This window comes from Alosa alosa, chromosome 23, assembly GCF_017589495.1.
Source record: "Alosa alosa isolate M-15738 ecotype Scorff River chromosome 23, AALO_Geno_1.1, whole genome shotgun sequence".
Taxonomy (NCBI): Eukaryota; Metazoa; Chordata; class Actinopteri; order Clupeiformes; family Clupeidae; genus Alosa; species Alosa alosa.
The window spans coordinates 11366322-11377337 of NC_063211.1; the positions used below are offsets into that span (position 1 = coordinate 11366322).

General features: G+C 42.8%; 1 protein-coding gene across 1 annotated transcript; it reads left to right on the top strand.

Moving 5' to 3' along the window:
* The first annotated feature begins 454 nt into the window (after window positions 1-454).
* si:ch211-266a5.12 (uncharacterized protein LOC557488 homolog) lies at window positions 455-3689 on the top strand. Its single transcript, XM_048235386.1, has 6 exons — window positions 455-707; window positions 1265-1327; window positions 1587-1748; window positions 1943-1999; window positions 2182-2259; window positions 2680-3689. The coding sequence occupies exons 1-6, from the start codon at window positions 540-542 to the stop codon at window positions 2776-2778; spliced, it is 627 nt and encodes a 208-aa protein (XP_048091343.1). The 5' UTR covers window positions 455-539; the 3' UTR covers window positions 2779-3689.
* The last annotated feature ends 7327 nt before the right edge of the window (window positions 3690-11016 follow it).

Here is an 11016-nt window from a genome sequence, read left to right on the forward strand (position 1 = left end):
CTTAACCAAGACCCTCCAAATGTCATGACCTCAATACACTGTGGTTAGCCCACACAACGTGAACCCTTTTTAAAACATGCTCCAAGCACTGCCATTTGTTGAATGCCTTCAGGTGCAAGCATAAATTGAATGACTATATTAAAAAACAAAATACCATTTTCATGGATGATAATGAGCAGGTGTCCAAAACAGGTACAGTATATATCCTGGTGAATGAGAGACTCTCTCTCTCTCTCTCTGTCCTTCCTTTTTTCCAAGTTGTGGTTGGAAAGTGAGCATGGAGGTTGGGGGTTGACATGACGTATGAGGAAATTGGCACATATAAATACCTGAGCAAAGAGAAGGTGAGAGCAATACAAAGACAGAAAAAGAGAGAGAGAGAGAGAGAGAGAGTGAGTGAGAGAGAGAAAAAGTGAGTAAGAAGTACAAAAGAATAAGAAGGGTGTGTCGGCAGGCGTGCATGTCTGAAGGAAAACGAGATCGGACAGCAGCGACTGAGAGAGACCATCCGTGGCTGCCGAGCTCATCACTCCACCGCCATGCGTGGGACGCTGCAGAGAGGGCTGCTGGTGGCCCTGCTACTCCTGGCGACGGTCGTGTCCTGGGGCCGCGCGGCGACTGCACTCACCCCCAACTGTGTTCCCCGTGAACTCTGCATGGACACCGACGCGCTCCAGAAGTTGGCTCAGACCGTGGTGCACAACATAGTGAGTACTGCGTTTTGTGGCATGCATTTTGTGAGCTCAGTCAGTGATCATTTGGTTCACAGACCGGCATTTTGTGGCATGTGTTTTGTGAGCTCAGTCAGTGATCATTTGGTTCACAGACCGGCATTTTGTGGCATGCGTTTTGTGAGCTCATCAGTCAGTAATCGTTTGGTTCACAGTGTGCTTGAAACTAGGGCTGACGGGAGGGAAGGTGTGTCACTGTATGGCATGCTGCTTTGAGAGATGTTGTGTCAAATCCATAAATGCAAAGGCAAACAGGAAATACATGCAAGGGTAGCTCTGCAGATGCCTTAATAACTCTTTGCCAAGGTATGACAGTCGTGTGCTTACGGACAGTGTGTGTGTGTGTGTGTGTGTGTTTGCATTCACAACTCACACTTAACTGACCACAAACAACAGTTGTTTCCTCTGATTGTGAAAGCTGCTGAGAAAACAGATAGCGTTTGTAGCATTTGTAGGTTTTAGTACAAATGTAGGGGAAAGGTATGTGTTTGTTTTGAGCATTATGATCAAGTGTTGATTTTCATTTCCCCCAGAGTTCAGCACATAATTGGAGAATTCTTCTCAACATGAATCAATTTATGCAAATAAGAAGATGGGTAAGGGATATTTTGGATCATATTACAGTCCAATAATATAATAAAAATGGTTAATAACCTAAAATGAAATTACACTTTTAATGTAGTTTTACTCAAAGAGTGATACAAACTATTTTCATTTCCAATTGTACCTCCAGTCTTATGGAAAAGTGAATAATAATAATGATGATTATTATAAATAAAGTGACTAATATAATGATTAATATAATAATAACAAAGTGATCTTTTACATTTCATCCATCTTCCCCTCTCATAACAGCGAAATCTTCATGGCTGTGTCATGTTCCGAGTTGTTAGCTTCTATGAGCGTGTTCTCCGGGAGAAGCTGGGCCTTAAAGAGAACGAAGACGTTGGCGATCACAGGGGTCCACTCGTGGACCTTATGGGGCTCATGCAACACCTGGACGACTGTGTCCGTGTGGTGAGTTATCCTGTTGCCCTGGGCAACGCTACCTTGCTCCCCTCCATACTGAACCTGATACTTTAAATGGCTGAATGATATTTCAACATACAGTACAAGCGTTTCAGACTGTGACTAAAACTAACTAAAACTATTCTAACACTAAACCAAAACTTCTGAATGGGCTAAATGAATGTGTGTGTGCTTTTTTTTAGGATGAGGGGAAGTGTGAAAGATTGGGTGAGAAAGCTGAAAAGATGCCACTTATTGAGGTAATGTGTTTTTTGATGAATGAAAAATGACTTTGTACTGCAAAAGTGTCAATTCAATTTGTTGAGGACCCCCCTGAAAACGAGATGTTACATCTCAAGGGATTATCCTCCAATAAAGATATTGAAATTGAAATTCACGCTTGCACCTGTAGATACTTCATGCTGAAACTCTGTCTTTGTAGCTATCATCTACCAAAAAAAGGACACCAAAACAGTGGGCAATACTACAGATTCAGCATCTTAATGAAGCCATAAAAAAGGTAAATGTGACCAATATATCTACAAACACACACACACTCACACATACACACACCGATGGACTTTGCTGGAATGTGCAACTTATTTGTAGAGGTGTGTTATTTACATCACATCTTCTCTGATTATTTCATAGGTTTGTTTTCTCTCTTTCTGTGTGTGTGTGTGTGTGTGTGTGTGTGTGTGTGTTTGTGTAGTTGATCAAATCCATCAAAAACAAACTAATAAATGCTACTTTCTCCTTGCCTCCCTTTCTCTTCTCTTCTCCTCTCCCTCCCTCCCTCACTTGTCTCTCTATCCCTCATCCTCACTTTCTTTCTCTCTCCATCTCCCTTTTCCTCCATCCCTCCATCTCTGCATCTCTATCCCTCTCTCTTCTCTCATCACCCTCCCCCCTCCTTCCTTTCTCCGCTGTCTTCTATCAGATCAGTGAAGAGGACACCATAAACAAGGCGCTAGATGAGCTGAAGCTTCTCCATAACTACATCAGAGGACGCGGCGTCCGCAAATGGTCAGATGACTAAAGAGATGGAAGCCATCTTGTCCAGCTCATTTTAGCTAATAAGTGCAGTTGTGAAGTATGCAACACTTTTCTTTATCCCTCTGTGCCTGTGTTTAGCAGTGAAATGCAGGTACCTGTCTTTTAGTAAGCAGCAGCAAACCACTCAACACTTAAAGACACTTCATCATTCACATTCGCTCAAATAGTGCTTAGTCAGAACGGTACATTTTTAAAGACGCACACAAGAACCACTCATAGAGTTCTCTAGAAGGGACAACCAGTCTCTGGCTTTGTATACCTCTGGTGTTATTACTGTAGCCTGTGCATATGAATATAGACAATTTAAAGCACAGATGATATCCTTTAAGAGTATAATTTTGACATTGTAGGGCAAATGGTTATTTGTTTTCTCATAAAGCCTGGCAGACTTAGCTTCCCTGCAAAACATGCCATGCAAAACCATGCAAAACTGTATAGCCTGTTAGAGCTCCACAAGGACAAACCAAACAGTTGATCAAATGTTCTATCACTGGCTAGAGCAAGGTTTATGAAGATTACAGTAAGTTCTTATTGGTGCTGCTAAATTATATGTTGCCCTATGTTTAATCTTGACTTGTTTTTTCTATTTAATGTAAAACATGAAATGGATCCCTTTCATGCAACTCCTGTACTTTCGGTGAAAGGCTACGATTTCTTGCACATGCAGGATTATTGCATCCAATGCTAAGTAATAATTTGTCAAGAATATGATGCATTGTTAGACACACAAATACACTGAATGTATTACACAGACATATTTTTAAAACAAAAGTTTCATAACATTTATAAAGCCACACACACACACACACACACAACACAGTACTGTTGACATTGTCAGACTGAATGTATTTGCTGAATGATTGTAGAACTGTGTATATGCTAGTCTTTTATTTGCTTTCCAATACAAATGATGCAATGATGACAATAATAATATAATAATATCATAATGATAATAATAATATTAATAAAAACATAACACACTTCACATCTCTCTGTGTGTTTACCTTGAGCTGGAAAGTCCATATGATCAAAGTGAAATACATGCTCTCAGAGCAACACATGCCCAAGTTGGAAGCTGAGCAATGCTGATGTGGACCAGCTGTGTTCTAGAACTGATGTGGCCCTGTTCCACAACTGCTCTGGACCAGTTCTAGAACAGCAACAGATGAAACCACACCACACTCAGCTGCTAGCTAGCCAGGAGAGGACCATGTTGACAAACTGGTCTCATGTATTCACAAAGGAAGGTTGTTTAGCTCGGAGCCCCAGCCACAAAATTCCATGGAAATTCAGGGGGATTTTTGTTCTCCTTGTCATTGTTATGCACTGGAAACAAAACATTGGCTCCCAGGATCAGTGAATGAATCCAGCCTCTCAGTCAGCTCATGAATCAGGTCAGGGGAGCCGCCACACAATAGATGCAGCCGTTAAGTAATTATGTTGATCACTGTGGTATAATGTACCAAGGCACATCTACTGTCTGTTTGGCACACACATAAAAACACACAAAAAAGATAAGATAATTTCATACTGAGCGACTGAGCCTTTAGAGGGAGCTATGAACTCTTGTCTGTATACACAAGCAGCAGACCAACTGCGGCTGGAAGAACCCAGGGCCAGGCTGAAAACTAGGGGGGGGGGGCAGAGACTTTTCAGTGGCAGCCCCTAGACTCTGGAACTGCCTCCCCCTCCACATCTGTTCAGCTCAGTCTCTAAAAGTCCCTTTTAAAGACCCACCTCTTTTCACTTGCCTTTGGCTGATGTCTCCCTTTATGCCCCAGTGTTTAGTTTTAAATGTTCTTTTTTTCTAATTTAACTGTAGCCCTTTTTGTTTTTGTGCCTTCCTGTATTTATTTATTGCACTTTACTGTAAAGCACATTGGTGCGGCTAAGCCGTCTGTAAATGCGCTATATAAATACAATTGACATTGACATTGACTGGTATGTTGCGCAACTCAGTCTCTAACACCCATCACACTGCTTTGTCAAACTGCTTCTTATGATTTTTCAGTAGGCCCCTGAGGCTGCCACGGTATTACAAACCATCCATTCAGGCATGCCACAGACTACCGTGCCTCTGTTCCAGATATTCAAACACCCGTCAAAAAGCACCTGTGTAAAACACAATGACGATGTGACGTAACTAAAAACATTCTGTTTCCAAAGATAGCTCCCAGTCATCACAAAGCCAATTAGAATAGCCAAGAAAAGCAGAAGTCTAGTAAAAAAATAGACATGGCATTAAATACAAAAACCCCAACGTTCTGTCCCACTCTAAAAATAGGTGCGAACTGACGACAACCCAGCTTATCTCACTGGCCAGTCTAGCTCTTCATGGGAGTTTTGGAGGAATTTTTACAGGAGTGGGTGCATGTGTGTCAGTGTGTGAGAGACTGAGAGGTGAAAGTGTGTGTGTGTGGGTGGGTGTGTGGGTGTGTGTGAGAGAGATAGAGAGACTGTGTGGAAGAGAGAGGCTGAGAGATGAAAGTGTGTGTGTGTGTGTGTGAGACTGAGAGGTGAAAGTGTGTGTGTGTGTGTGTGTGAGAGAGAGAGACTGAGAGGTGAAAGCGTGTGGTGTGTGTGTGTGTGTGTGAGTGAATGAGTGAGTGAGAGAGAGAGATTAGACCAACACTAAGAACACTGCACTGATATGGGGCCCTTCTACAAAACACTCACACATCTCTCTCGGGCTGGGGTACTTTCAACAACACGTTACATTTATATAGTGCTTTTCTCGACACTCAAAGCACTTCACATGGAAGGGGGGACCTGACTAACCACCACCAATGTAGCACCCACCTGGGTGATGCAGGGCAGCCATTATGCGCCAGAACGCACACCACACACCACACACCAGCTTGAGGTGGACAGTGAGGGATTGAATGAATGAGCCAGTTACACTGGGGTTGATTAGGGGGCCAGATTGAATGAGCAAGGTTAGGATTTTAGCCAGGAGACCAGGGAACCCCCTACTCTTTGCGATATGTGCCATGGGATCTTTAATGACCAGAGTGAGTCAAGATCTTGGTTTAATGTCTCATCCAAAGGACAGCATATCTTAAAGTACAGTGTCCCCATCATTGCACTGGGATAAATCTTTTTGGCCAGGGGGGAAGAGTGCCACCTACTGGCCACCCACCAAGATCACTTCCAGCAGTAACCTAGTCTTCCAAGGTGGTCTTCCATCCAAGAACTAACCAGGCCCAAAGCTGCTTAGCTTCAGTAACTCAGCTAACACAGGGTATCCGCTGGTCTGGCTGCTGGATGGCTTTCATTCGAGTAGTTGGTAGAAAGAGATCTGAAGCCCTCAGCTTACTCCCAGCCCTGGAACCTTTGGTTAACAGAAAATCTATTTCACAAACACAATAGAAGGACATGTAATTATTGAATTAAATGGCATCCATAGCTGCTTAAACAGCCAATGAAAATCAACACTGTGCATGGTGGCTTGTACATGATGTGGTTATTGTTTTTAAAAAATCGTCCCTTAAAACCAAAAGCAAAACGAAAGACCCTTTTTTTTTAAGAAAACCACGCCAACTTGAGCGAACGTCACCGCTAATAATACAAAGAGAGAAGAAATGTGTTCCATTGTGGACGACGACGTAGACCACACCAGTGCATCAGCCTCCTGAACATAACTTTGTAGTGTCATGGTTTGAGTCAGATGACAAATCTACGAGTGAATGAGGGAGCAAAAACCACAAGAGTATGTGAGTTAATGTGGCCCCCAACACCTAAAGGTCATCTTGAAGTACACCATCTGTCTGCACAACATCAAATGTATCAGTGCATCCGTGTATGAGGTAGTGAGAACTTCATGAGAAAATACACTTTATTACGCATTACCAACACAACATATAGCTAACTACCCTTAGTGAATATGGCAAATATACATATAACCAACAAAAGATACTTAACCATCAATTAAAACCAAGCAGTCCATGCAGACTTCATAGAGATGAATATGTTAAGGAAATTGTATGGCCCACTGCCTGACAGGACAGGGCAAACAGGACTGCTGCAATCACACATAAGAAATATTGGATATCGGAATGTTGGGAAGGTCCGTTTATATTAATGAAACTTTCTGTAGCATTGTGAGGAGCGGAATAGTAATGTTTAGTATTGTATTGAATCTTTGTATTGTATATGCATTGCATCGTTGCGGTCCCTGCTGTAAGGGGGGGATGGAGGTAAGAGGCTGCAGGGGCTGCAGGATGTTGGTTTGAGTGGTGGCTTCTCGCCTCTGCGGTCCTGAAACTCCCCCCACCCCACCCCATGTGGTCTGCCTCGTCAGTCACTTCTGGTAAGCCTCAGGACCTGTCTGGCTTACGATAAGCACCGTCATCAGGTATGAGCGCGCGCGCGCGCACACACACACACACACACACACACACACACACACAGACACAGACACACACACATGTAGACACACAAAAGCACTGAGGGGGCTCCACTGAGAAGGGTCTTTACAGGGCTTATCTGACCTCACGGCCCCTCCCTTCTCCCCAGGCTGAGCAACTTCATGTAGCTACGAGACTGCTTGGCGAGGTGTGACTCTTTCTCTGAAACTCTGCCTGCCGAAGAGGGGAGAGGATATGGTGGGAGGGACCAGCCTCTTTCAGCGAAGCCCGCTTGCCACTTGAGGTTTCAGAGAAGCCATGTCATGCTGTGCCTTCTTCGCATTGGCTATTGCCTGGTGCAACGCAGAGTCAAATGTTCCAAGCTGGCCTTCTTGGACTGCACAAACTCAAAACGTTGGGTCCATATTTGGACACCGTGTGCAGGAGGGGATATTTTTGAGAAAATGTGTATTGTGTAATGGGTCCACTTAATAAAATGCACACAATGAATTGGCCAAGACCATTAGGCCATTGATAAGGATTTGTAATAATGATGTGATAAGTAATAATTCAGTCAGAGAGGCATCTCTGCGTTAAGATTGCTGTCTGCGTCATCCTTTTCTATTTCTGGCAACTGTGCACAGCAGACATTTATGTAGTGTGTGAGTCTGTGTGTGTGTGTGTGTGTGTACATGTCAGAGGATGTGTGTACATGTGTGAGTGTGCATGCACATGTGTGTGTGTGTGTGTGTGTGTGTGTGTGTATGTGTGTGTGTTGCAGGTTTTATGTGCTGGGGCTTGAACAGTTTCATTTTTACTGGCATGCTGAGCTTGCATCGAAAACAAACCTACTGAAACTTCCCTGTTCTTCTGCATGTCAGACAGAAAAGTCCCTGGGCTGAGGCCGCCAGAGGCTAGGCTAGGCTGCACACAGCAGACAGCACCGCCAGCACATTTGCCACTTTCATTTTAGGCTTTGGGACTTCACACAACCTGTTTGTTAAACAGGGAATCGGGGCCTTTACCCAGATGTCAGAAGCCGAAAACAGAGTTGGGATAAGCATTTGTGTCCTTCATTCTCAGCAATGAGCACCTGTCAGGAGGTCTGTTATCAGCCATTTTTGGGAATTGTAACTAATGCACTATTGCTGTTTGAAATGTTTTTTATTTTGAAAGCAGTGAGCTTTCACTGATCCAATGATCCCACCGGTCATGTAGTAGTTCTATCTGAGCATCGGTGAGCATCCACAATGATCCTACTGGTCATGCAGTAGTTCTATCTGTGTCTACATGAGTGACTTACATGTATCTGTCCACCAACTGACTACCCTTCCTTCAGCCTGGGTACTAACTTCCCTGTGGACGTTTGGAGCATCAGATGACACACAATGCTGGAACTCCCCTTTGGACGTTTGGAGCATGAGATGACACACAATGCATCTGGCCAGGTCGAAGCTCGTCTGTTTGAGGTGACCGGTCCAGTTGGTCCTGTATATAAGCCTACTGCAATAGGGGATGCTGTGCCATTATTGGGCAATTTTCACTGTAACCACTATGAGGCTTCTAAGTCCTCTGGCCAGATCCCTAGTCATATTTATTCTCAATGAGTATATACTGTGTCTGTATGTAACTGTTGCTTTTGTACCTTGATGCTGGCGCACAGAGAAAAATGGCCGTTGCTATGCCAGGCATGAGAGTTTTATGGCATTAGAGTCTCATGACTTCCTTCTCTGTCAAATGGAGTGAATAACAAGTGAGAACAGACAGCAAACTGTCTATGGTTCAGGCAATATGTGTTTCTCACAGGTGTAGATAAGGATCAGACGGGCGAGATAGGGATCTACTGCACATGTAAACCGCAGCCGAGAGCGAGAGGGAGCTTCTCATGTTTCACTTTAAATAGACGCCAATAAACACTGATAAGACCAAACCAAAGGGAAGGCAGCTGAACCACAGAAACTTCTCAGTAACTTTAGGTGATATGGTGAATATTTGTGCAGTAACCATATGTTTTATGTGCCCAATAAAAGAAAAGAAAATGAATAATGAAATTGAAGTTTTTGTACGAATAAGGGTGGATGGATATGAGTGAATGTTTATGTATGTAGATATAACAGCATAACAGCATGAAGGAGTAAGAGTGGGTGTAGAATTGTCTTCTACTATTTTTCCACCACAGAGAGATGAAGTAATTTTCGATGGAATGCATGGAAATTCTACTTAGTCACACACTGTGGTGAGCATCCTTCCAACAGGCCAGCTCTGCATCAGCCCCCCCCCCCTCAATCACTCACTCACTCTCTCTGCCCCCCCTCTCACTCACTCACTCTCTCTGCCCCCCCCTCACCATCACTCACTCACTCTCTCCATCACTCACTCTCTCTGCCGCTCAATGTCGTTTGCATGTTGAAAAGGCCAAACTTGCCTTTTGCCGTTTCCATGAGCTGGCGGCGCATTATGTGTCACTTCCTGTGTGACCCCGGCAACGCAGCATCGTGCAAACAAGCATTATACACGTGGGTGCAGCATACTTCCTCTGAAACTACAGTAAAGTCATTGAGTTTACCTGCCACTCCCGCCTGCCTTAACCTGCATGGCTATTTTTGGCATATTTGTGTGGATAAGAAACCACTAAACAAAAGGTTGGGCAACTCTAGTCAAGTCAGTCCATTTCTTTTTTTTTACTTTTACTCACTTCATTTTGCTGGGTATTTTTTTGCACATATGATTAGTCAGAGAAGAGCCTAAAAATCTGCATGACACCCATGACATTGCACAACTAAAGTAAACGTATTTCATGTGTGAGCAGGGTTGGACTGGGAACTAAAATCTCCCCTAGTACACACAACACAATAAGCTGGCTATTCATATAGCTAGCCTATGTTACTCACACTATAAGCACTCATATTGTTACAAATTAAGACGACAACTTATCCTATGTATCACAATTGATTGACATAACTGATACTGAAGTTCACGCTCAAGGACACAGCAATTAACCACGCCACCTCAAGGACACAGCAATTAACCACGCCACCACTGGCAGAGTATTAAACATTAACCTACCTTATCCTTACAAATCCTCTGGATTACGTGATATAGGCCTAATCTAAAGATTAGCCCAATAATTATGTTGAGCATAAAGGTTAGCTGATAGCATTGCACACTGAATTGTCAGTCAGCTGCTACAAAAAATGGCAACAAAAAGAATTTATAGCCAAACGTTACACCCTAGGTGAAAATAAAGAGATATAAGGCCTGCAGGATTCAGGGGCTCCATTAGCAGACATATTCAGAATAATATTTTCATTAGTGTATACTCGCCTGCATTACCCTTTTGTATTTTTGTATTAAAAACGCTTATTTTGGTTTCGATTGAATTATTTCCCACCTAGTCTCTGACATTACATGGATGGATAGATAGATCCACAATCTGTTCCTAGAGGATTTCCGGTTGAAACTTTCACAACCAATACAGATACTTTGAAATAAAAATAAATTGAACTTTATTGTAATGCTCTTCAAAATTTCGACTTAAAAACATTATTTATGTTTTTATTTTGTTTGTTACCATTAGCTCAACGTTTTCTGTGCTCAACGTTTTCCACCGGAAATGGCTTAGGAATGCACATTTTTGTTTAACAGTTGAAAGGGTCTATACAATTTATAAAATTGTAGACTATGTCAGGTGGCATAATACATTATGAATACTTTATAACAATGTATACTAATATACATAACTGATACTGAAGTTCAGTAATGAGTTTGTATGAGGTATACATGTGTTGTGTTTGTATGAGGTATACATGTGTTGTGTTTGTGGATTGTGAAGGATACTGAGAAATGCCTTTACATCAGAATGATTGAGGTGAGAA

Excerpts from the sequence above, each read along its gene's own strand:
- si:ch211-266a5.12 (XM_048235386.1), top strand. The coding sequence starts at position 540 with ATGCGTGGGACGCTGCAGAGAGGGCTGCTGGTGGCCCTGCTACTCCTG. Across the intron at positions 708-1,264 it reads AGACCGTGGTGCACAACATA|AGTTCAGCACATAATTGGAG; the intron begins GTGAGTACTGCG and ends CATTTCCCCCAG. Across the intron at positions 1,328-1,586 it reads TTATGCAAATAAGAAGATGG|CGAAATCTTCATGGCTGTGT; the intron begins GTAAGGGATATT and ends CTCTCATAACAG.